Below are 27,762 nucleotides of genomic sequence, written 5' to 3' on the forward strand. Positions count from 1 at the left end.
TTTTCTTGCTCTAATTATTGTTTGCACCTGTAGGTCATTCCCTTGTTAGTATTTAAACCCTGTGTGTTCCTCAGTTCCTTGCTCAGTGTTTGTAAGTTAGCACCCAGCCGCAGCCCAAGCCTTGTTTTATACAGATATTTCTCTTGTTGGATTTTCCAGAGGTTCTCTGGTTTAGTTCTTGTGTATTATTTGAGTAGTCTTTTGAGGTTTGTTTTTCCCTGCTGTTTTTTACCACTTTGTGGAGTTTCTTTTGTTTTTTTTGGAGGATTTCCATTTTGTGCCTCTTGGCTTTATTTTTGGACATTGTGGATTTAGTTTCTTTGCCTGAAGATTTTGTTCTTTTATTAAACCACCATCTCTAGTACTGCTGTGTCTGCCTCATCTTCTGGGTTCTGACGATTATTAGTGACTGTTTCTCGCACCGGGTCCTGACAGAAACATTGAGCCATTATAATGAACCCAGAGGCAGCCAGTACCCAGGATTTTTTTTCCATGCTGTCCCACCACGAGGGGACTGTCCAACGCCACGAAGCTGCTCTGGTTCAGCAAGAGGCCTTAATGGCTAGACATTCTCAACTTCTGTCAGAGATGCTGACTTCCATAAAGCAGATTTCGGATCGACTTTCCCCGGCAACCGCTTCTGCTCCAGTTCATCCGATTCAAGTGCCCCTGGCAGTTAACCCCCTGGCTGAACCTCGTCTGCCGCCTCCCCAACGGTTCTCAGGGGATCCGAGTGTTTGTAAGGGGTTTTTCACCCAATGTTCTCTCTCCTTTGAGCTGCAACCATCGTTGTTTCCCACCGACCGGTCCAAGATAGCATATATCATCACCCTGCTGTCGGAAAAAGCCCTAGCCTGGGCTACTGCTGTGTGGGATGCCCAAAGTCCCTGCTGTGCCAGCTACTCTACCTTTGCTGAAGAATTCAAGTGAGTGTTTCAAGGTCCTATCAACGGCCCTGACTCAGCCAAACAGCTCCTGACTCTCCGCCAAGGTCGGCTCAGCGTGACGGACTATGCCATCCAGTTCCGCAAGTGGCTGGAACGACGAGGCGCTCACAGTGTGTTTTTTGAAGGGTCTTTCTGACACCATCCAAGATGAACTGGCCACTCGGGAACCACCGGACAACCTCGAGTCCCTTATCAAGTTGGCTTCACGCATAGACCAGCGTCTGAGAGAGAGAGAACTCAACCGTAGACCGCTCACCCTAGCTCCTATCGGTTCCAGCTCCGAGTCTCCACCTTTATCCTCGCTGGCTCCACCAGAACCCATGCGGGTTGGACGCATCTCCCAGGCTGAGAGAGACCGCCGGATGAGGGAGCGATGCTGTCTATATTGCGGCAAACCGGGCCATTTCCGCTCCACGTGTCCCGGGCTCCAGGGAAACGCACTCTCCCGTGCAGGCCTGGGAGGACTGTAACGGGAAACATAACCTCCTCCCATCCATCCAACTCCCGCCTGCTCATTCCAGTTACCCTTTCCTGGGACGACCACGAGTTTTCTCTTCAAGCTTTGGTAGACTCTGGAGCCGCAGGTAACTTCATGGATGGGGTCTGGGCGAAGGAGAATGGCGTTCCTTCTGAACCTCTAAGTGACCCCATAAGGGTTACTACGTTGGATAGAAGCCCTTTGGGATCTGGACTTGTCACTCGTGCCACTACCCCCTTGCGACTTTCAGTTTCCCAACACCAGGAAGTGATGAACTTTCATCTGATCTCCTGTTCCGAGTTCCCTCTAGTCCTTGGTTATCCCTGGCTTCACAGCCATAACCCTCACATCGACTGGTCTGTGGGCACTATCAAGCAGTGGGGTCCTACGTGCCAAGCCACTTGTATCTTCCCGAGTTCCCAGAGTTCCCCTTCCGAGTCTCTAGAATCCATCGACCTGTCCCGAGTTCCCGAGTGTTACCATGACCTCAAACTGGTATTTAGCAAACAGAGAGCCACCAAACTACCACCCCATAGACCTTACGATTGCACCATCGACCTGTTTCCGGGGACCCGCCCTCCCAGGGGTCGGATCTTTTCCCTTTCTCCTCCCGAACGAGCTGCTATGGATACCTACATCAAGGACGCTCTGGCAGCAGGCCTCATGCGTCCATCTACCTCGCCGGCGGGAGCAGGGTTTTTCTTTGTGGCCAAGAAAGACGGTGGATTACGACCTTGCATTGACTACCGGGGACTCAATGCCATAACTGTCCGTAACCGCTACCCGCTACCCGCTACCCCTTATGGCCACAGCCTTTGAGCTGCTCCAGGAAGCAGTTGTGTTCACTAAGCTTGACCTGCGGAACGCATACCATCTTGTGCGGATCAAACCCGGGGACGAGTGGAAGACCGCTTTCAACACGCCTACTGGTCACTACGAATACTCGGTGATGCCCTTCGGCCTGACCAACGCCCCGGCTGTGTTCCAAGCGCTCATAAACGATGTGCATAGGGATATGCTTAACATCTTCGTGTTTGTTTACTTGGATGACATCCTCATCTTTTCGAGCTCCCTTCAAGAACACACTAAGCATGTCAGACAAGTGCTCAAACGCCTCCTAGACAGCCATTTGTACGTTAAGCCGGAAAAGTGTGAATTCCATTCCTCTCGAGTACAATTCCTGGGATCTATAGTGGAACCCGGTCGAGTCCAGATGGACCCCAAGAAGATAGGGGCGGTAGCGGATTGGCCCACCCCCAAGTCTGTTAAGGAAGTTCAGCGTTTCCTGGGCTTCACCAACTTTTACCGCAAGTTCATCAAGAACTTCAGCTCGGTGGCAGCCTCTCTCTCAGCTGTAACCAAGGGTGGCAACACAAGGTTTCTGTGGGGAAGAGAAGCTGAGACGGCCTTCCAAGGACTCAAGCAGCGCATCCTCTCTGCTCCCATCCTGACACTACCAACGGCGGATGAACCTTTTGTGGTGGAGGTAGACGCATCAGAGGTTGGGGTTGGAGCTGTCCTGTCTCAGAGGGGGGAAGACAAGAAGCTTCATCCTTGCGCCTTCTTCTCTCACCGGCTTACCCCGGCCGAGAGGAATTACGATGTGGGGGATCGTGAACTCCTAGCGGTTAAGATGGCATTGAAGGAATGGAGACACTGGCTCGAGGGGGCTTCTCAACCGTTTCAAGTGCTTTTGGACCACAAAAATCTGGAGTATATCCAGCAGGCGAAGCGGTTGAACTCCAGACAAGCTCGATGGTCTCTTTTCTTCAGCCGATTTCAGTTTATCCTCACCTATAGACCCGGGTCGAAGAATCTCAAACCGGACGCCTTGTCACGAATCTACTCTCCTGCCATTCGAGAAGATACTGACATGACTGTCCTTCCGGCCGCTAAGATCGTGGCTCCAATCTCGTGGCAAGTGGAGGATTCCGTGAAACAAGCTCAAGCCATCGAACCGGGCCCTGGAGGAGGTCTTGCTAATCGGTTGTTTGTTCCCAAGGCAGCAAGGTCCCAAGTCCTTCTGTGGGGGCACTCCTCTCGCCTCACCTGTCACCCGGGCGTAGGTCGCACCTTGGAGTTCATCCAGCGTAAGTTCTGGTGGCCCGCCATAAAAGAAGACGTTGCCACTTTCGTCAAGGCCTGTTCCGTATGCTGCCAGGGCAAATCTTCTCACCTCCGCCCTCAAGGACTCCTTCATCCTCTATCTATTCCCCACCGACCCTGGTCCCATATCTCGTTGGACTTTATTACTGGCCTTCCTCCGTCCCATGGTAATACTACGATCCTAGTCATCATCGACAGGTTTTCTAAGGCGGCCAGGTTTGTTCCCTTGACCAAATTACCTTCTGCCAAGGAAACAGCTGAGTTGGTGATTAACCATGTATTCCGAGTCTTTGGGATTCCGCAAGATATGGTTTCCGACAGAGGTCCCCAGTTCGCCTCAAGGTTTTGGAAGGCCTTCTGCCAACTCATAGGGGCCACGGCCAGTTTATCTTCAGGGTACCATCCGGAGTCCAATGGCCAAACTGAGAGGATGAATCAGGAGCTGGAAACCACCCTCAGATGCATGGTTTCCAACAACCCGTCCACATGGTCATCCTTCATTGTTTGGGCCGAGTACGCGCACAACACCTTGTGCTCCTCCTCCACTGGTATATCCCCGCATGAGTGTCAGTTTGGCTATGCGCCTCTATTGTTCCCAGACCAGGAGGCAGAAGTCAGAGTGCCTTCAGCCTCGAGGTTCATCAGACGCTGTCGGCTTACGTGGAAGAAGGCACGTCTTAATCTTCTGCGTTCCTCTCAGCAGTACCAACGACAAGCCAACAGACGTCGCCGTCCCGGTCCTACCCTGTACCCCGGCCAGAGAGTATGGCTCTCAACTAAGAACTTACCACTACGGGTGGAGTCTCGCAAGCTGTCCCAGAGGTTCATCGGTCTCTTTAAGATTGCCAGGAGAGTCAGTCCCGTTACTTTTCGCCTGCACTTACCCAGATCCCTTAAGATCAATCCAACATTTCACATTTCTTTATTAAAACCTGTTGTTTTTTCTCCCCTTATCCCGGCAGGCAGACCTCCCCCTCCGCCCCGTGTCATCGGTGGCCAGTCGGCTTATACCGTCCACCGGATACTGGATTCCCGCCGGGTGCAGCGGTCCTGGCAGTATCTGGTGGACTGGGAAGGCTACGGTCCCGAGGAGCGCTCCTGGGTTCCTGCCAAGGACATACTGGACCCTGACCTCATTCGTCAGTTCAGGACACTCCACCCTGAGAAGGCTGGTAGGAACGTCAGGAGCCGTTCCTAGGAGGGGGATTCTGTCAGGTTTTGGCCAAGACTGTTCGGGTTTTGGTCACTAGATGTCCCCATTGCACCTTTTTTGTACCTTTTGTTTTTCTTGCTCTAATTATTGTTTGCACCTGTAGGTCATTCCCTTGTTAGTATTTAAACCCTGTGTGTTCCTCAGTTCCTTGCTCAGTGTTTGTAAGTTAGCACCCAGCCCCAGCCCAAGCCTTGTTTTATACAGATATTTCTCTTGTTGGATTTTCCAGAGGTTCTCTGGTTTAGTTCTTGTGTATTATTTGAGTAGTCTTTTGAGGTTTGTTTTTCCCTGCTGTTTTTTACCACTTTGTGGAGTTTCTTTTGTTTTTTTTGGAGGATTTCCATTTTGTGCCTCTTGGCTTTATTTTTGGACATTGTGGATTTAGTTTCTTTGCCTGAAGATTTTGTTCTTTTATTAAACCACCATCTCTAGTACTGCTGTGTCTGCCTCATCTTCTGGGTTCTGACGATTATTAGTGACTGTTTCTCGCACCGGGTCCTGACACAAAGCAAACGTTGTTGAAAACATTATTGAAGTCGATTTTCATAATGGCAAGCTAGGACTGATGGTTTGGTTAGCTAAACTAGCAAGTATGTTTGTTTACTAAGGCAACTACTGACTGTAGCTATCTAGTAAACCTGCTAGCTACTTCTGTGGATGTTGAACACATTTCTACCAGCTAATGAGGACATTTCTAGAGGCAAATGTGTTGCCATTAGCACAGTTACAGTCACCAACACTCTGGATAACATGAAAACAGCCTAACCAGCTCTGCTAGGGTGAGTAAAATGTTCAGAGTGTCTGGAAGTAGTTGGCAAGTTAGCCAACTTTAGCCAGTTAGCTTGGGTGCTTGACTGTCGTTGTGAGGTCAGAACGCTCGGATCAACCCTACTCCTCGGCCAGAGCGTCCGGTGTGCGCTCTGAACGCTCTGAGAGAAAAATGCTCTGAATTTACAAACGGATAATCTGACAATGTTCTGAATTTATGAACGCACAGAACGCACTCTGGCACTCCATAGTGAATTTGAGGTAATTTAGTCATTTACGAACGCACCCTAATTCCCTCAACCACAGGCCATTAGCAGAATGTGAGGATTTGCTAATATGAGTATGAGCCTGATGTCAAAGGGCTTTATAAGACAAATGAGTGGGCACCCAATTGCTTTGGGAAATGTCGTAGGGACATTGAGCACATGTTATCGGAGCGAGTGGACCTTGCGATATGAAATCCTGCCAAATACTTGACATATACCAAAAGGATAAGGTTTGCAAATATAGGTTGTGCTGGCAATCATTAAAACTAAACTAATGGATAGAAACCAATACAAAATTGAGAAAATAAAATACAGACACAGATAAAAAAGAAATTACATGCTCAATGCTTTGGACATTCTATAGCTCTACTAAACAACCTAATTTGAGAAATAAACTTGATCTAAAATATGTTCTGGAGGTACACATTTTCACAAACCATACATTACTCCTGATTTGAAATGTCCTAAACAGGATTTTGAAAGTGCTAATTATAAAATTATAATAAAGTAACATCATAGCCAATGTCACAAGGCCCTATAAAACACACTGTTTAACAAACACAATTTCATACATTACGCCATTGACATTGAGTGCCAAGTTGTCTCATAAAACAATCCCTTTCAACTATTAAAAAAAACACATAAATAAAATACAGTACCTAAATACAGTATAATTGTCAAATTACTGATTTGATACATACTGTATATATATAACAGTATCATGACATAGAAAATAAGTTAATAGACCATATTCGCCATTACGTTTCATGTTTTACTTCTTGTAGCTTCCAGAATAAATAAGCAAATTGATGATTGCATGTGTAAACAGCAGTAAAATGTATTTATAGTGTTACAGTGGTGATTTGGTGAACAATATTTATGAGATAAGTAACCTTGCCTGAGACCAGAAGACTTGTGCTAGCTAATACCTAGGCTTTAGCTCAGTGAGCCAACACAGTCTTGTGGCATGCAGGAGACAGTGATGCAGTCTTTCGCACTAGTGAAATGTGTGGTGTGATTTAACCCTCTGCCTCTGATTCCAGTGAGAACAGGAGTGTGGTTATGGTCTGGGTCCTCCATGATAGACTGTAGTGCCTCCAGTCCCTCTACAGACACACAGACTACCCATCCCCACACTGCTGTCCTGCACATCGACAACTACACACCCAGGCAGACAAAGAGGGGGAGGAGGAGCGGAAAGGGAGAAGAAGTAAAAGAAAAGGAGGGAAGACAGAGAGTTGCACACAGAAAAAGAGAGGGATTACTTCCTGTTGCACAAGTTGACATAAACACCTAGTTTGCAACACTCTATACACACACACAATACTTACTGTTCAGGCTGGTCTCAATCAAGTCCTGTTGTTGCTCCAGGATATTAGGGATCCTTAAGTAGGTCACACACCAGAGGTCAGACAGGACCAATCACAACAGGTCAGTTGTCAGGCAACGGTCTGTACATTCACAGATCTACAGTCTGTCATCTCTAGACCAATTCAGTCTACAACAGTCTTCCATGACGAGCGACGCCACATAGAAACACATAGCTCATCACTATCTGGTCTATTGATTTAGGTTATTTTCTACCTGGCAGTAATGTTGTCTAATGTTACTTTCAGTCTTGCCAGGGAAATCTCAGCTTTGTCAAATTTTTTATATGCATGCACAGGTAATGTACAAAACACTATTTTTTCCTAACCTTTCCATTTGTGGGTTGCGTCCCTCTAGTACCCCCCTCAGAATCACCTGTCTGGTCTTGTTATTCTTTATGTCCACATGAATCACTGTCAGTAGAAACAAGGCATGGCTTACTGAATCACATCTGACACTCCAAGTATACACACCTGACCCAATAGAGGAAACATTTCAGAGTTGCTCCATCAAGCCTGTCAGTTTTTCTCTAGATACCTGATCGGAAGCTAAAATTCTACACTGGCATGGGTTCCATCAAGGACAATAACAGAGTATTTACACTGGGTGGACAAAACATTATGAACACCTGCTCTTTACCATGACCTGACTGAACAGGTGAATTCAGGTGAAAGCTATGGTTCCTTATTGATGCCACTTGGCTACATAGCTGATGCCTGCTTGACTGTCCATTAATTCACGGTACTCCATTCTGTTTATTTGTGTTTATCTGTCGGCTCTGTGCCTTAACTCAGGATCTGTGTGTAGTTAATCCGACCCTCTCTGCCCAGTCGTCGCCATTTTTACCTTCTGTTGCTGTGTTAGCTGACTAGCTGCTGTTATTTCACCTGCTGTTTTAGCTAGCTCTCCCAATCATGACCTGCAATCACTTTATGCCTTATTGTATGTCTCTCTCTAATATCAATATGCCTTACATACTGTTGTTCAGGCTAGTTATCATTGTTTTGGCTTGCAATGGACCCCGTAGTTCCACTCTCCGTACCTCTGATACCTCCTTTGTCCCACCCCCCACACATGCGGTGACCTCACCCATTGAGACCAGCATGTCCAGAGATACAACCTCTCTTATCATCACCCAGTGCCTGGGCTTGCCTCCGCTGTACCCGTGCCCCACCATACCCTGGTCTGCACATTATGCCCAGAATCTATTCTACCACGCCCATAAATCTGCTCCTTTTATTCCTTGTCCCCAACGCTCTAGGCGACCAGTTTTGATAGCCTTTAGCCGCACCCTCATTCTACTACTCCTCTGTTCCTCGGGTGATGTGGAGGTAAACCCAGGCCCTGCATGTCCCCAGTCACCCTCATTTGTTGACTTCTGTGATCGAAAAAGCCTTGGCCTCATGCATGTCAACATCAGAAGCCTCCTCCCCAAGTTTGCCTTACTCACCGCTTTAGCACACTCTGCCAACCCTGATGTCCTTGCCGTGTCTGAATCCTGGCTTAGGAAGGCCACCAAAAACTCTGAGATTTCCATACCCAACTATAACACTTTCCGTCAAGATAGAACTGCCAAAGGGGGAGGAGTTGCAATCTACTGCAGAGATAGCCTGCAAAGTTCTGTCATACTTTCCAAGTCTATGCCCAAACAGTTCGAACTTCTAATTTTAAAAATTAATCTCTCCAGAAATAAGTCTCTCACTGTTGCCGCCTGCTACCGACCCCCCTCAGCTCCCAGCTGTGCCCTGGACACCATCTGTGAATTGATCGCTCCCCATCTAGCTTCAGAGTTTGTTCTGTTAGGTGACCTAAACTGGGATATGCTTAACACCCCGGCAGTCCTACAATCTAAGCTTGATGCCCTCAATCTCATACAAATCATCAAGGAACCCACCAGGTACAACCCTAAATCCGTAAACATGGGCACCCTAATAGACATTATCCTGACCAACTCGCCCTCCAAATACACCTCTGCTGTCTTCAATCAAGATCTCAGCGATCACTGCCTCATTGCCTGTATCCGCCACGGGTCCACGGTCAAACGACCACCCCTCATCACTGTCAAACGCTCCCTGAAACACTTCTGCGAGCAGGCCTTTCTAATCGACCTGGCCCGGGTACCCTGGAAGGATATTGACCTCATCCCGTCAGTTGAGGATGCCTGGTCATTCTTTAAAAGTTACTTCCTCACAATATTAGACAAGCATGCTCCGTTCAAAAAATGCAGAACCAAGAACAGATATAGCCCTTGGTTCACTCCAGACCTGACTGCCCTCGACCAGCACAAAAACATCCTGTGGCGAACTGCAATAGCATCGAAGAGCCCCCGTGATATACAACTGTTCAGGGAAGTCAGGAACCAATACACGCAGTCAGTCAGGAAAGCAAAGGCCAGCTTTTTCAAGCAGAAATTTGCATCCTGTAGCTCTAACTCCAAAAAGTTCTGGGATACTGTAAAGTCCATGGAAAACAAGAGCACCTCCTCCCAGCTGCCCACTGCACTGAGGCTAGATAACACGGTCACCACTGATAAGTCCGTGATAATCGAAAACTTCAACAAACATTTCTCAATGGCTGGCCATGCCTTCCACCTGGCGACTCCAACCTTGGCCAACAGCCCCGCTCCCCCCGCTGCTACTCGCCCAAGCCTCCCCAGCTTCTCCTTTACCCATATCCAGATAGCAGATGTTCTGAAAGAGCTGGAAAACCTGGACCCATACAAATCAGCTGGGCTTGACAATCTGGGCCCCCTATTTCTGAAACTGTCCGCTGCCATTGTCGCACCCCCTATTACCAGCCTGTTCAACCTCTCCTTCGTATCATCTGAGATCCCCAAGGATTGGAAAGCTGCCGCTGTCATCCCCCTCTTCAAAGGAGGAGACACCCTGGACCCAAACTGTTACAGACCTATATCCATCCTGCCCTGCCTAGCTAAGGTCTTCGAAAGCCAAGTCAACAAACAGATCACTGACCATCTCGAATCCCACCGTACCTTCTCCGCTGTGCAATCCGGTTTCCGAGCCGGTCACGGGTGCACCTCAGCCACGCTCAAGGTACTAAACGATATCATAACCGCCATCGATAAAAGACATTACTGTGCAGCCGTCTTCATCGACCTGGCCAAGGCTTTCGACTCTGTCAATCACCATATTCTTATCGGCAGACTCAATAGCCTCGGTTTTTCTATTGACTGCCTTGCCTGGTTCACCAACTACTTTGCAGACAGAGTTCAGTGTGTCAAATCGGAGGGCATGTTGTCCGGTCCTCTGGCAGTCTCTATGGGGGTACCACAGGGTTCAATTCTCGGGCCGACTCTTTTCTCTGTATACATCAATGATGTTGCTCTTGCTGCGGGCGATTCCCTGATCCACCTCTACGCAGACGACACCATTCTGTATACTTCCGGCCCTTCCCTGGACACTGTGCTATCTAACCTCCAAACGAGCTTCAATGCCATACAACACTCCTTCCGTGGCCTCCAACTGCTCTTAAACGCTAGTAAAACCAAATGCATGCTTTTCAACCGTTCGATGCCTACACCCGCACGCCCGACTAGCATCACCACCCTGGACGGTTCCGAACTAGAATATGTGGACATCTATAAGTACCTAGGTGTCTGGCTAGACCGCAAACTCTCCTTCCAGACTCATATCAAACATCTCCAATCCAAAATCAAATCTAGAGTCGGGTTTCTATTCCGGAACAAAGCCTCCTTCACTCATGCCGCCAAACTTACCCTAGTAAAACTGACTATCCTACCGATCCTCGACTTCGGCGATGTCATCTACAAAATAGCCTCCAATACTCTACTCAGCAAACTGGATGCAGTTTATCACAGTGCCATCCGTTTTGTTACTAAAGCACCTTATACGACCCACCACTGCGACCTGTATGCCCTAGTCGGCTGGCCCTCGCTACATGTTCGTCGTCAGACCCACTGGCTCCAGGTCATCTACAAGGCTATGCTAGGCAAAGTGCCGCATTATCTCAGTTCACTGGTCATGATGGCTACACCCACCCGTAGCACGCGCTCCAGCAGGTGTATCTCACTGATCATCCCTAAAGCCAAAACCTCATTTGGACGCCTTTCCTTCCAGTTCTCTGCTGCCTGCGACTGGAACGAATTGCAAAAATCTCTGAAGTTGGAGACTTTTATCTCCCTCAAAAACTTTAAAAATCTGCTATCCGAGCAGCTAACCGATCGCTGCAGCTGTACATAGTCCATCTGTAAACCACCCACCCAATTTACCTACCTCACCCCCATACTGCTTTTATTTATTTTACTTTTCTGCACTTTTGCACACCAGTATCTCTTCTTGCACATGATCATCTGATGATTTATCACTCCAGTGTTAATCTGCTAAATTGTAATTATTCGATTTATTGCCTACCTCATGCCTTTTGCACACATTGTATATAGATTCTCTTTTTTCTACCATGTTATTGACTTGTCTATTGTTTACTCCATGTGTAACTCTGTGTTGTTGTCTGTTCACACTGCTATGCTTTATCTTGGCCAGGTCGCAGTTGCAAATGAGAACTTGTTCTCAACTAGCCTACCTGGTTAAATAAAGGTGAAATAAAAAAATAAAATAAAAACTTGTTAAATCCACGTCAAATCACTGTAGATGAAGGGGAGAAGACAGTTTAAAGAAGGATTTTTAAGCCTTGAGACAATTATGTGCCATTCAGAGGGTGAATGGGCAAGACAAAATATATAAGTGCCTTTGAACGGGGTATGGTAGTAGGTGCCAGGCGCACTGGTTTGAGTCAAGAACTGCAACGCTGCTGGGTTTTTCACACTCAACAGTTCCCATGTGTATCAAAAATGGTCCAACACCCAAAGGACATTCAGCCAACTAGACACAAGTGTGGGAAGCATTGGCGTCAAATTGGGCCAGCATCCCAGTGGAATGGTTTTGACACCTTGTAGTTCATGCCCCGACGAATTGAGGCTGTTCTGAGGGGGGTGCAAGTCAATATTAGGAAGGTGTTATTAATGTTTTGTACAGTGTATGAGTGAGTGAGTCAGTGTATGAGTGAGTGACTGTGTGTATGTGAACACTCTCCATTATCCCTTACCATTGCTGTAGTTGTAGTGGCTGGTCTTGCCAGGTGGGGGCTTGGGCAGGGACAGAGGGGTCTTCTCAGAGGGAATGTCCAACAGGAAGTACTCTACAAACAGCCTGACCACGCTGCTGTCTGCTGCCGCCCGAGACTCAGGCCTCAGTGTCTGAGACACGATCTCCAAACGCACACGCTCAGATTTTGGATTGGATTTTGGAAAGTCTAGTGGTTATTATTGCTGTTGTGGATCCCTATTCAGTAGGCTGATGATGGGTCTATAGGAACACACCATAGAATCTTAACTTATCAACCAGGGTAGTAATGACGGAAGTATTCCACACAGTCATGGCCCCATGAAAATCTTTGGTGAAGAGAGGTGTCAGTAAGTAATTGAACATTTTATAAAATGCATAAAAGAAAACAACACGCTCTAGTCAAAACATTGAAAGACTTAAATACATATAAGTCTTCTCTGTTGATATCCATTTCTTCAGACAACAGCTCCGCCTCAGATAGAAACAGATAGTGTTTAGGTGATGGACGGCTGGAACCATGTCTGTCTGTCTAACTAGCCTGGGATTTGCCTGAAGGCTCCGCTCTCCTGTGCTCTGATTGGCTTAATGCCGTTCTCGCTGTCCAATCTGTTGCAATGAGTGCACAGAAATAAATATTTTTTATACTTCCTAATATGTTTGAAGGGTCAGGTAGCCTAGCGGCAGGTAGCCTGGAGTGTTGGACTTGTAACCGAAAGGTTGCAAGATTAAATCCCTGAGCGGATGAGGTAAAAATCTGTCGTTCTGCCCCTGAACAAGGCTGTTAACCCACTGTTCCTAGGCCATCATTGAAAATAAGAATTTGTTCTTAACTGACTTGCCTAGTTAAATAATGGTTAAAAAAATGTACTGAAATATAAACTTCTACAATAATCAAAGTAAATTGTAATTTCAGTGTAAAATAAAATTCTAAGCAGATGATGTGAAAGGGACATACTTGCAGAACAATCGCTCCCATCCAGATGATCAGTAAGAAATATTTTTCTAGCTATCTTTCTAAGCTTTTCTATCCATCAACAACAATAATGCTGCTAATATTAAATTCGACATCATATCTCTACAGTGCAAACCCACACCATGAATGATTCATGAACACCTGTGTTTTGTTTTGGGCTTTCAATAAGAAGAAAAAATCCAATCTGCCAAACTGGTTAAAGGCGATCAGTACCAAACCTCAGCATGAAGCAGATATACCTACAGCACTAGACGTTCGTCCAAACAACGGCGTTGGCAAGATAAACAATACAAATCTAATAAAAACAAACAAAGGCAACTAGACTTGTTGAAAAAAAACTTGTCTTTCCAAAGCTGATATACAGCTTTCACCTGGATGCTGCTGTTTTTTTCCTGTGATACTGGACCCTCAAGATCCAATGGCCTTGATATAAACACAACAAGCCCAATAACCTTGATACAGTACTTCCTATCCAACGGTACTATACTCCTATCCTCTACGGACTGAGGTTCATGGAAGTGTACAAGGTAAACAGGCTAGGTTCTATCCTGTATCCCTGGTTCACCCACCTTCCGTCCCATGGAGGACTGCCCAGGAACAATGCAGTCATCACTGTCTGAGAGGATCGATTCAGTCTGATCCTCATCTTCTGCTGCTGGCGCCTCTTCTGCATTTGGGGGAGGGAGAGATGGAAAGAGGGGGGAGGATAACATGCTGACCAGACCGCTCGTGCACACGTGCGTCAGCGTGCGCATCTTGAATTTGTCCATCCACACCAGATGTGATCAGGACACGCAGGTTGAAATATCAAAACTAACTCTGAATCAACTATATTAATTTGGGAACAGGTCGAAAAGCAAACATTTATGGCAATTTAGCTAGCTAGCTTGTGGTTGCTAGCTAATTTGTCCTGGGATATAAACATTGGGTTGTTATTTTGCCTGAAATGCACAAGGTCCTCTACTCCGACAATTAATCCACAGATAAAAGGGTAAACCAAGTTACTTTTTAGTAATCTCTCCTCCTTCAGGGTTCTTCTTCTTCTTTGGACATTATATGGCGGTTGGCAAACAACTCTAAGGTACATTTCCACCACCAACTGGACTGGAGTGTGGACCGCAGTTCATCTTCATCTAAAAACCAATGAGGAGATGGGAGACGCAGGACTTGCAGACCGTCAAGCTTCACAAATAGAACCAAGTTCTATTTTCAAGCGCAAAACATTTTAGCGGGGGCTAGTTAATTCCCAACAATTCTACACATTTTGCCATGGGACGGAGAGACAATTTGAAAGTTGTATAACTAATTTGCTGGAATTCTACTAATTTTGCCATGGGTGGAGGGAAAATCAGCAGTCTTAATTGCACATTTACTGCAATTCCACACATTTTGCCATAGGATGGCAATAAATGTATGCAGTTTTTAATATATTGAGTGAGATTGACTTACAAATCAAATGGGGGCCCCCCGGTCGGTAACGATTACAGGGTTTTCTTCTGGATCAAAATGGGGCTTAGGTGGTATGGCATGGTTGGGTCTGGCCATGGACGTGACCAATTAAGCACTTGCGGATTGAACCTCCTGTTGGCTACAGTGATTTTTTTTTTGCTATTTTAAAGCTAATTTCCTGAAATTATACACATTTTGAAATGTGGCAGAGACTACATTTTCTTTAACACACACACACACACACACACACACACACACACACACACACACACACACACACACACACACACACACACACACACACACACACACACACACACACACACACACACACACACAGAAGAAAAGCAACTTTTTTGTCCATTAAAATGAAAACATCAAATTGTAGACATAGTGTCACAATCGTTGGAATAAATGGACCAAGGCGCAGCGTGTGTAGAGTTCCACATGTTTATTAGATGAAACTCACAAAAAAACAATAAAGAGTAACGATACGTGAAGCAAATGCAGTGCTCACAGGCACTACACAAAAACAAGATCCCACAAAAACCCAGTGGGAAAAGGCTGCCTAAATATGATCCCCAATCAGAGACAACGATAAACAGCTGCCTCTGATTGGGAACCATACCAGGCCAACATAGAAATACAAAAACGAGAGTACCCACCCTAGTCACACCCTGACCTAACCAAAATAGAGAATAAAAAGTCTCTCTAAGGTCAGGGCATGACACATAGTTAATGCTGTAAATGACTATTGTAGCTGGAAACGGCAGATTTTTCATGGAATATCTACATAGGCGTACAGAGGCCCATTATCATCAACCATCACTCCTGTGTTCCAATGGCACATTGTGTTAGCTAATCCAAGTTTATAATTTTAAAAAGCTAATTGATCATTAGAAAACCATTTTGCAATTATGTTAGCACAGCTGAAAACTGTTGTGCTGTTTAATGCTGATTAAAGAAGCAACAAAACTGGCCTTCTTTAGACTAGATGAGTATCTGGAGCATCAGCATTTGTGGGTTCGATTACAGGCTGAAAATGTCCAGAAACAAAACTTTATTCTGAAATTTGTCAGTCTATTCTTGTTCTGAGAAATGAAGGCTATTCCATGCGAGAAATTGCAGAGAAACTGAAGATCTCATACAATGCTGTGTACTACTCCCTTCACAGAACAGCGCAAGCTGGCTCTAACCAGAATAGAAAGAGGAGTGGGAGGCCCCGGTGCACAACTGAGCAAGAGGACAAGTACATTAGTACATAGTTTGAGAAAGAGACACATCACAAGTCCTCAACTGGCAGCTTCATTAAATAGTACCTGAAAAACACCAGTCTCAACGTCAACAGTAAAGAGGCGACACCGGGATGCTGGCCTTCTAGGCAGAGTTGAAAAGAAAAAGCCATATCTCAGACCGGCCGATACAAATACAAGATTTAGATGGGTAAAAGAACACAGACACTGGACAGATGTACTCTGCCTAGAAGGCCAGCACCTCGGAGTCATCTATTCACTGTTGACCTTTAGACTGGTGTTTTGCGGGTACTATTTAATGAAGCTGCCAGTTGAGGACTTGTGATGTGTCTGTTTCTCAAATAGTCGCCGTGCCGATGTGGATTTCCTGGAGGTTCTCTCCTCGCTCCAGGTGAATGGTCTTGTCAAACTCTTCGGCCACGTCGTCGTCGGAGATGTTGGGTTTGGTGCCTTAGGCGATGTCTTTCAGTTGGGCTGCAGGATGAATGGAGAGAGCACAGTACAACAATGTCTTTCAGTTGGGCTGCAGGGTGAATGGAGAGAGCACAGTACAACAATGTCTTTCAGTTTGGCTGCAGGGTGAATGGAGAGAGCACAGTACAACGATGTCTTTCAGTTGGGCTGCAGGATGAATGGAGAGAGCACAGTACAACAATGTCTTTCAGTTGGGCTGCAGGGTGAATGGAGAGAGCACAGTACAACGATGTCTTTCAGTTGGGCTGCAGGATGAATGGAGAGAGCACAGTACAACGATGTCTTTCAGTTGGGCTGCAGGATGAATGGAGAGAGCACAGTACAACGATGTCTTTCAGTTGGGCTGCAGGATGAATGGAGAGAGCACAGTAAAACAAGAACACCTGTTTCAGTTACAGAGAGAAAGACTAAACCGGACACGACCAAACTACACAAAATTAGACAAAACAACACAAAACAACTAAATCAACACAACACAGTACACAACAATCTTGTAGGAAGAAATCAACACCCTCTAGTTTCTTAATCTTGACAGCCCTCATGTCCAGCAGCTGGGAAAGATGTTCCAATTTCAGCTCGTACTCTAGTTTGGAGTCATTCATCTTACGTGTCACTGCTTCAAGTTCCACCTGAGACACAGGAAAACAGTGACATTTTCTACAAAGTATGTCACCTGATCAAGTAAAAAAAAAATTTTTTTTTTTTTTTGTAAATCTGAATTCACACAAAACAATTTTAAAGACACAAAGGTCCTGGTCGACTGATACTTCTTTCAACCTTGATCTTGTCCAGAATCTTGTTTTGGTCTGTCAGGTCAGACTTCAGTGCTACCTCTAGCTGGGCTAGATGTTCCCGGATTACGTAGAAAGGACCTGGAACACAAAACCAAATGTAATCCACAAAATAGTCATGCAGAAAAAAGTTTTTAATATAGGATTTCAACATGCAAAGAAAAATACAAACGTGGAGTCAAATCCCTCACCTGTTCATTAGTTTATCACAGTTCTCCTTTAGCAGCTCTTTCTCCTTCTCCAGGTCATGGATTCGCTCCTGCAACTGTGTTTCATTTAAAAGAGGATAGTTAATTAGTCAAAAGGTTAGCCAAGAGTTTCCCTACGATGTTGAGACTGTATCAGCCTCATCAAATTGCTCTTGATAAGAGAGTCTACTAAAAGGCTAAACCAAAGGGCTGTTTCCCAGACACAGATTAAGCCTAGTCCAGGACTATAAAGCATGCTCAACGGAGAATCTCCATTGAAAGTGCTTTTTTAGTCGAGGACTTGGCTTAACCTGTGTCTGGGAAACCAGCCCAAATGTATTGCAAGGTTACCTCCTCTGTGAGAATGAGTTGGCCTGTAGTTGGCTCTCCAGGCCAAGACTCCTCACTTGCTCGTCTTTCAGATGGCCCGTGAGCTCGTCCATCTTGGCCATCACAGCTTCATGACTGGTTTTCGGGGTCCGCTGATTCTGCAATCACAACATAGGGGTCATTACCATGGTGACTGGGTTTAAACAGTATGTGTTCTTTAGAAAGAACAAGTTATTTGAAGTTTCCATGACGACTATTGATTACAATGTGCTGGGGAGAACAAAACATTTTCCAAAAGTTTGCCCACCCATGTGCTAGAGCATTGCTAATCAACTAGTGTCTCCTGTAACATGCTGTTGTGTTTCACCTCTTGGAGTTGTAGGAATCTGCCCTCGAGCACAGTGAATGCGTTGCCCTTCTCAACTAGCTGTTTCTGCAGCCGGATCATCTCCACCTTGTCCTTGATAGTAGACCTGGAGACACCACAACACAATACAAGGGGTATGCTTTTGTTCACTATTCCCCATATAGTGTGTGTGTATTTGTACGTTATTTATTATTTCAAATAATTACCGAGGGGGTAGATCAGCTTTAACATTGCAAATAGACTTTAGCTTCCATCTATGTAATTGTCTGCATCATTTCCAATCCACAATATAAACTCAGAAAAAAAAGAAACGTCCTCTCACTGTCAACTGCGTTTATTTTCAGCAAACTTAACATGTGTAAATATTTGTATGAACATAACAAGATTCAACAACTGAGACATAAACTGAACAAGTTCCACAGACATGTGACTAACAGAAATGGAATAATGTGTCCCTGAACAAAGGGGGGTCAAATCAAAAGTAACAGTCAGTATCTGGTGTGGCCACCAGCTGCATTAAGTACTGCAGTGAATCTCCTCCTCATGGACTGCACCAGATTTGCCAGTTCTTGCTGTGAGATGTTACCCCACTCTTCCACCAAGGCACCTGCAAGTTCCCGGACATTTTTTGGGGGAATGGCCCTACCCTCACCCTCCGATCCAACAGGTCCCAGACGTGCTCAATGGAATTGAGATCCGGGCTCTTCGCTGGCCATGGCAGAACACTGACATTCCTGTCTTGCAGGAAATCATGCACAGAACGAGCAGTATGGCTGGTGGTATTATCATGCTGGAGGGTCATGTCAGGATGAGCCTGCAGGAAGGGTACCACATGAGGGAAGAGGATGTCTTCCCTGTAACGCACAGTGTTGAGATTGCCTGCAATGACAACAAGCTCAGTCCGATGAGGCTGTGACACACCACCCCAGACCATGACGGACCCTCCACGTCCAAATCGATCCCGCTCCAGAGTACAGGCCTCGGTGTAATGCTCATTCCTTCGACGATAAACGCGAATCCGACCATCACCCCTGGTGAGACAAAACCAAAACTTGTCAGTGAAGAGCACTTTTTGTAAGTCCTTTCTGGTTCAGCGATGGTGGGTTTGTGCCCATAGGCAACGTTGTTTCCGGTGATGTCTGGTGAGGACCTGCCTTACAACAGACCTACTATTGTGGACAGTCTGAGCACTGATGGAGGAATTGTGCGTTCCTGGTGTAACTCGGGCAGTTGTTGTTGCCATCCTGTACCTGTCCCGCAAGTGTGGTGTTCAGATGTACCGATCCTGTGCAGGTGTTGTTTCCCATGGTCTGCCACTGCGAGGAGGATCAGCTGTCCGTCCTGTCTCCTGTAGCGCTTATGCGTCTCACAGTACAGACATTGCAATTTATTGCCCAGGCTACATCTGCAGTCCTCATGCCTCCTTGCAGCATGCCTAAGGCACGTTCACGCAGATGAGCAGGGACCCTGGGCATTTTTCTTTTGGTGTTTTTCAGAATCAGTAGAAAGGCCTCTTTAGTGTCCTATGTTTTCATAACTGTGACTGTAATTGCCTACCTTCTGTAAGCTGTTAGTGTCTTAACGACTGTTCCACAGGTGCATGTTCATAAATTGTGCATGTTCAAAAAAAGCATGGGAAACAGGGTTTAAACCCATTACAATGAAGACCTGTGAAGTTATTTTGATTTTTACGAGACAGGGTCCTGAAAAAGGGACGTTTCTTTTTTTGCTGAGTTTATATTGTTTTGCTACAACTTTTTCAAAATGGGACTTCATGTTACACAATACATATATGTTTTGTTCAATAAAGTTCATATTTATATCCAAAAACCTCAGTTTACATCGGCGCCATGTTCAGAAATGCCTCCAAAATATCCAGAGAAATTGCAGAGCCACATCAAATAATAGAAATACTCATCATAAACTTTGATGAAAGATACATGTTTTACATAGAATTAAAGATACACTTGTTCTTAATGCAACCGCTGTGTCAGATTTCAAAAAGCTTTACGGAAAAAGCACAATATTCAATAATCTGAGAACAGCGTTCCGCCACGAAAGGAAGCCATACAGTTACCCGCCAAATTGTGCAGGCAACAAAACTCATAAATAGCATTATAAATCTTCACTTACCTTTGCTGATCTTCGTCGGAATGCACTCCCAGGACTCCCACTTCCACAAGAAATGTTTGTTTTGTTCGGTAATGTCCATCATTTATGTTCAAATAGCTATTTTTGTTAGCGTGTTTGGTAAACAAATCCAAAGTCAGGAAGCGCGTTCACTAAAAGCAGACAAAATGTCAAAAAGTTCCATAACAGTCAGTAAAAACATGTCAAACGATGTTTTGAATCAATCTTTAGGATGTTTTTTACATAAATCTACAATAAAGTTCCAACCGGAGAATTCCATTGTCTTCAGAAGTGCGATGGAACAGAGCTCCCTCTCATGTCATGGTCAGCGCATGGTCAGAGCATGGTCAGCTCATGATAGACCTTACTCATTCCCGTCCCCTTCGGCCCCACTTCACAGTACAAGCATCAGACAAGGTTCTAAAGACTGTTGACATCTAGTGGAAACCGTAGGAAGTGCAAACTGACCCATACCCCACTGTGTATTCGATAGGCGATGAGTTGAAAACCTACAAACCTCAGATTTCCCACTTCCTGGTTGGATTTTCTTCTCAGGTTTTTGCCTGCCATATGAGTTCTGTTATACTCACAGACATCATTCAAACAGTTTTAGAAACTCCAGAGTGTTTTCTATCCATTACTAATAATAATATGCATATATTAGCAACTGGGACTGAGGAGCAGGCAGTTTACTCTGGGCATCTCTGGGCACCTTTTCATCCAAGCTACTCAATACTGCCCCTGCAGCCATAAGAATTTCCAGCTTCACCTGGAATGATTTTCCAACAGTCCTGAAGGAGTTCCCACATGTGCTGAGCACTTGTTGGCTACTTTACCTTCACTCTGTGGTCAGAATCATCCCAAACCATCTCAATTTGGTTGAGGTCGGGGGATTGTGAAGGCCAGTAAAAATAGTAAAAATAAAGAAAAACCCTTGAATGAGTAGGTGTTCTAAAACTTTTTACCAATAGTGTATATGTTACCTCTGTCCAGTGGTCTACTGATTCACAGGTGGAGGAGTGATTATTCAAACCCTCTCTCTTTCCTCCTCACCTGGTCTCTCAGCAGCTCTGCTGCTCTGTCCATATCCTCTATGTGAGACCGTTCAGTCTCGATCACATTCTCACTAACAGACACAGAGAGAAAGGGTGAGGCAGAGAGAGGAGAGACAGAAAGAGAGAGAGAGAGGAGAGAGCGAGAGATGAAAGAGGGGGAGAGAGAGGAGGGAGAGAGAGAGAGAGAGAGAGAGAGAGAGAGAGAGAGAAAGGCATTACTATAACAGATGGAATGTTGCTAACATGGAGCAAAAACACTACAGAGGCACTGAATCCTTCACAGTGTAGCTGATGAGAACCGTTTATACAGGTTCCGGATCTCAGCTCTGGTGTCGTCCAGCAGACGGTGTCCATATTTGGGGGGGGCGGGGGGCCTGCCACTCACCTCCACCTCCACACTCCTGGGTCCTGGAGGGGACACAGACACATCAAGGCTTACAGTTTAATCAGGTGTATTAGTGCAGGTCAAAAACAAACATGTGCATTAAAGGGGGGGAGAAATACTGCTAACACAGGCATGCCCAGAGTTTGAGGCTTTGTTGGCCAGAGTATAAAGCATAGACATCATATATTCATCATACATGACAGAGTTTTAGAGAGCAACAGGTCAGAGGTCTCAGCTGACCCTGTGACTCTCAACATGTGTGTTTCTGGGGGTTGGGGAAAAGGCTGAAGATACATTTCCCTTCTAACCAAATGGAAAATAAAGTATCTATTCTATTTCTTTTCACCTCTGGGAGCAGTGGGGGGTATGACCGTGTCTTCCCTCAGCCTCCGCAGGCCCGTGTTGACGCGTGATTGGACATGGCCGTAGGGGGTTGTTTGTTTGCTCTGCGTCTGCAGGTGCTGTTTGGCGGCCAGCAGACACTGCTTCAGGGCCTCATTCTGCATCTGCAGCTCCTGGACCTTGAATTCAATTTTATTTGGGGTTGCAAATAAACAAAACATACAATCGATAAGATGCGCATTTCAAATCCCAGAAGATAACACATGGAAACACTGTCTGTGTCCCAAATGGCACCCTATTCCCTGCACTACTTTTGACCAGAGCTCTAGTAAAAACTAGTGCACTATACAGGGAATAATAAGGGTACCATTTTGGACGCATCCACTTATTTTCGAAGTGGTCCACCTTCTCCTGCAGCTCCTCCATCATCTCTTCTAGCTCCACGTCCCAGCTCCCTGGATGCACCACGCCTGCAGATATTTGCTCCAACCGCCAACGGTCCTTCACCAAGTGCACCAGCTTGGTGGCCATCCTGTGAAAAGCCAAGGTGAAATTAAATAAGTTAGAGCGTCTATATAATGGGAATAGAAGAAAAAGTTAGAAGTCCACATATGGCCTCCCGAGTGGTGCAGTGGTCTAAGGCATTGTATTGCAGTTCTTCAAGCATCACTACAGACCCGGGTTCGATCTCAGGCTGTGTCACAGGCGGCCGTGCCCGGGAGACCAATGAGGCGGTGCACAGTTAGCCCAGCGTTGTCTGGGTTAGGGGAGAGTATGGCCGGCTGGGATTTCCTTGTTCCATCTCGCTCTAGCGACTCCTTGTGGCGGGCCGGGCGCCTGCAAGCTGACTTCGGTTGCCAGATGGATGTGATTCCTCCAACACATTGGTGTGGCTGGCTTCTGAGTTAAGCGAGCAGTGTGTCAAGAAGCAGTGCGGCTTGGCAGGGTCGTGTTTCGGAGGATGTATGGCTCTTGACCTTCACCTCTCCCGTGTCCTTAAGGGAATTGCAGCGATGGTACAAGACTGTAACTATCAATTGGATTTCATGAAATTGGGGAGAAAAGGGGTTAAAAATACCCGCCCCCCCCAAAAAATATACACTGCTCAAAAAAATAAAGGGAACACTTAAACAACACAATGTAACTCCAAGTCAATCACACTTCTGTGAAATCAAACTGTCCACTTAGGAAGCAACACTGATTGACAATAAATTTCACATGCTGTTGTGCAAATGGAATAGACAAAAGGTGGAAATTATAGGCAATTAGTAAGACACCCCCAAAAAAGGAATGGTTCTGCAGGTGGTGACCACACACCACTTCTCAGCTCCTATGCTTCCTGGCTGATGTTTTGATCACTTTTGAATGCTGGCGGTGCTTTCACTCTAGTGGTAGCATGAGACAGAGTCTACAACCCGCACAAGTGGCTCAGGTAGTGCAGTTCATCCAGGATGGCACATCAATGCGAGCTGTGGCAAAAAGGTTTGTTGTGTCTGTCAGCGTAGTGTCCAGAGCATGGAGGCGCTACCAGGAGACAGGCCAGTACATCAGGAGACGTGCACATTTGTGGCCTGCTGGAGTTAATTTTGCAGGGCTCTGGCAGTGCACCTCCTTGCACAAAGGCGGAGGTAGCGTCCTGCTGCTGGGTTGTTGCCCTCCTACGGCCTCCTCCACGTCTCCTGATGTACTGGCCTGTCTCCTGGTAGCGCCTACATGCTCTGGACACTACGCTGACAGACACAGCAAACCTTTTTGCCACAGCTCGCATTGATGTGTCATCCTGGATGAACTGCACTACCTGAGCCACTTGTGTGGGTTGTAGACTCCGTCTCATGCTACCACTAGAGTGAGAACACCGCCAGCATTCAAAAGTGACCAAAACATCAGCCACGAAGCATAGGAACTGAGAAGTGGTCTGTGGTCACCACCTGCAGAATCACTCCTTTATTGGGGGTGTCTTGCTAATTGCCTATAATTTCCACCTTTTGTCTATTCCATTTGCACAACAGCATGTGAAATTTGTTGTCAATCAGTGTTGTTTCCTAAGTGGACAGTTTGATTTCATAGAAGTGTGATTGACTTGGAGTTACATTGTGATGTTTAAGTGTTCCCTTTATTTTTTTGAGCAGTGTATATATTTAAGAAATCCACATATGAAGAATTCTCAGACGCTAAGGTTTGATACTGTAGGGTCATGCATTGGGATTGAAACCTTTATTGTGTGTATGCAGGCGTGCAGTTCTCACTGCTCACCGGGTGAGCAGGTTTTCCTCATGGAGCTGTAGGAACCGGTCTTCCACCTCCTCTCTGCTCACCCGCGAGATCGCCTGCCGTGCACAGGCATTCTGGGCCATCAGCGACTCTGCATGCAGAGCCAGGAAGTTACCGCCAGTTTAGAGACAAACATAAGGTAAAGTAAAGTAAGGTGAAGTTCAAGCCATTACTAACCTGGTAATCCCACTCCAACTTGAGGGAGGTTTAGGGTGATGTCTTTAACGGGCACATCACCCGCCGTCTCGTCAGCAAATGAAGACATGGTTCAATCTGGAAATAAAGGTTGAGAGACATTATAACCCATCTATGAAACCTTACAACCCATCTATGAAAGACAACTAACAGTACACAGCCTCCTAAAAGGGCATAGCCTGCCCCACTGTAATACTTGGTTGCTTTAATAGCCAAATGTGACTTGTTGTAGCTAGGAAGGACAGAGGAAAACCATGCAACTACTAGATCACTGTCTTGAATAGGTGTGCATCTTATTCTTTCCCTACTAGCTTAATCCGTTTCTATCTTTTTAGGTCAAAAGACTGAGCTCACAAACAGTCTAGGTAGCTAGGTTTGGCTACCTAAAGTAGCTAGCTAGCAAAACAAGCAGCTCGAATCTGATACTAAGAATAAATTAGCTAGTTTTAGATTGACTAAGCAAGCTAGCTATTGTTAAGTTTAAAAATATCTGTCCAAGTGTAAAACATACATGAATTATTTGGACAGTTAACTATCAATTCCCTAAACATTTCACTCCTCAGCGACAGTTGCTAGTAAACAACCTTCTTCCTGTTCCCATGTGTGCATGCGTTTCAAAATAATCATTGGATATGTAGTTTCAAGAGTGGACGAGTAGCCTACAGTCAGAGAGGAAGAGGCAAATTAATATATTCCAAAATCTTTGGTGCAGTCAGTATCTAAAAGTATATGGTACAGTAGCCTACTTTGTAATGCTGATTGGCATTATTTGCACATTAATTCAGTTAATGTTCTTATGCATTGTGTGTCTGTCTTTTATACTGTCTCTACCGTAGGCCTACAAGATCAGTAATGCTGTAGCCTAAATGTTTAGGGAATTTTCTAATGAAGTTGATGCTATTCTTTCTATGCCTTTTCATGTTTTGTATGTTTCTTCTTTCATCTGAAATAGGACCATTTCTTTCCCTCTTACCACCCTCTGTGAATGGAAGCAGCAGGGCCACCAATCAGGTCCTGTTCTATACATAATCCCAAAACTTTGCATGTAGGCCTATTTGTAATCTGAGATGGAAAAATAGCCCTGGTTTACAGCCAGGGATTTGACAGGCAGACTGTCAGCTCTCTGCCTTTCATGAATTGGCAATGGGGCTAATTTAGAAGGCTGAGATGAGAGCCGGACTGGACAGAATGAGTTCACTCTGCATGCTCCTCTCCAGGCCTGCCACGCAGAGAGCGCTGGGGCATGACAGTCTCCTCTCATGGCTGCCTCCTTAAGTCCTAACCTTTGACCCCCCCACTCTGCCCTCCCATCTCTCCTTTATTGGAGGGTTGGAGTGGGTCAGGGTGCTTTTTCGTTTTGGTGGTTGGTCTGCCGTGGAGTGAAGGCAAGTCGTGCCTGCCTATCTGTCTGTATGTCAGGTCAGTGTTAGTTTGACTGTCAGAGCTGGCCTGTCGTTGAGTTCCATGATGCTTTTCAGCCTTTTGTTCAACAGGCCGTACCCCCTCCACTGCAAAACAGAACTGTCAAGCACATGATCAGACGAGCATGTAAAGGGCACTTTTTTCGCACCTCCTTTCCCCTCCCTCCCCCATTGTAATATAGGGAGATTTCCCCCCCAATGTGTCCTAGCTGTCTCTGGTTCTATTCAATTTATTCAGATGAGTGTCACTAGGGGCAGCGGGTCAGATCCTGTTGTCGGTTAGAAACCAGAGAGGTTAGTGAAACGAAACGAGTGAAAATAAAAAAGTGAACAAGGTCAGAAGAAAGGGTGAATACTTTACATACTTTATCTGGGTATAGCTAATTTATTGTTATGTTATCCCTATAGGCATGCCACATCCATACTGTAGCCCTACATTCACATCAATCTATTATTTTATCTATCTATCTATCTATCTATCTATCTATCTAGCTATCTATCTGTAATTTTTTTTTTAAACTTTATTTAACTAGGCAAGTCAGTTAAGATCAAATTCTTATTTACAATGGCCTACCGGTGGGTTAACTGCCTTGTGGGTTAACTGCCTTGTTCAGGGGCAGAACGATTTTTACCTTGTCAGCTCTGGGATTCTAACCTTTCGGTTACTGGGTCAACGCTCTAACCACTAGGCTACCTGCCGCCCCTATCTATCTATTGTATTTTGTGCCTTGAGGAACAGGGTCAGAGAAGCAGACTAGACAGAGCTAGATACAACATCATGGCTCTTGAAATAACTGGAAAAGTAACTATAGGCTACAGTAACAGCAGGAAAGACAACTAGGCCTAGACACATATAAATCCCATGTGACACTAGGTGGCACTTGGTTACCGCTATCTGTGAGGCCGTACTCCCTCACTCACCCTTTTTCTGGCTTAGCCTCCTGTCCTGTCCTGTTCCTGTTCTGTTGTGTTTGTTTTCATGCAGGGCAGCGCAGGGCCATGGCAGCCTTATGTTATCATAGGTCATAATGTTGAATATTCATTCACCTCTGCCACGCTACACCTGCTACACATGTTTCAAAGGTGTCTATGAGCGTGACGTTTGTAGGTACGTTTTGGGTCACCGCTTCTACAGCAGTCTAGTTTTAAATTGGTTTCATATTAACATAAACATATGCACTTTAGTGTTATTGCAGTGGTTCGTTTTTAGATAGCTTCAGTGGACTGTATCGGAGAAGCTTCTGTACACTAAGGAAGGTTAACTTATTGATGTCTGGGTAGAATATTGACAGTATATTTTCGGGATCGAGATAATGTAATTCAGTCATCTGCAGGTTGTCTAATGTCATTGCGTAGCCTCACTCAACTCACATAGAAAGTAAAGTAAAAACAATACTTTGGTATCATTTTGTGTGTTCTGTCATATGACGTGATTGACTTAGCAATGAAAATATCCTTTGAGTGTATATGTGTGACAAAGGGAAGTTTGGTATCCTACATGATGTCCCTTAGCTCTTTGTCTTTGTCATGATAAAATGGTAAATGGTCAGCCATGTATGTACCATAATGGTAACTCGGTTGTATTGTTCTTTTAAGAGTAAATACACTTGGGCCATGAGAAGCTTGAGATCACTGTACTGTACTGGACTTCTCTCCATCAAATCTAGGCCACACATTCAGAGAGAAAGAGAGAGATCCATCTTCATAGGAGTGATTTCACCTCTGCCAACCCTGCTGTTTAGACCAATGAATAGCACTTCCCCCCCGGACTGAAAGAACAATTAGTGGACTCTTCTATTGGGTATCACTGTGAGAGAGCAGAAGAGGTCTGTTGGCATACTCATTTTTCATGGTGGTTTTACAGAATAAATGCCATAGTGATGGAGTGCT

At 45.5% G+C, this 27,762-nt stretch overlaps 1 protein-coding gene across 1 annotated transcript; it reads right to left on the minus strand.

Moving 5' to 3' along the window:
- Positions 1–6,899: 6,899 nt before the first annotated feature.
- rpgrip1l (RPGRIP1 like) lies at positions 6,900–24,794 on the minus strand. The gene is given in 20 exon segments (XM_055935056.1): positions 6,900–6,922; positions 7,110–7,162; positions 7,454–7,559; positions 12,229–12,435; positions 13,787–13,888; positions 16,266–16,397; positions 16,909–17,026; positions 17,175–17,269; positions 17,399–17,453; positions 17,580–17,586; positions 17,728–17,864; positions 18,074–18,179; positions 21,187–21,211; positions 21,214–21,329; positions 21,567–21,666; positions 21,990–22,164; positions 22,391–22,519; positions 22,957–22,970; positions 24,198–24,347; positions 24,434–24,794. Coding segments are annotated over 20 exon segments (1,938 nt in total). The 5' UTR covers positions 24,522–24,794.
- Positions 24,795–27,762: the final 2,968 nt, after the last annotated feature.

Source organism: Salvelinus fontinalis, chromosome 9 (genome assembly GCF_029448725.1).
Source record: "Salvelinus fontinalis isolate EN_2023a chromosome 9, ASM2944872v1, whole genome shotgun sequence".
NCBI lineage: Eukaryota > Metazoa > Chordata > Actinopteri > Salmoniformes > Salmonidae > Salvelinus > Salvelinus fontinalis.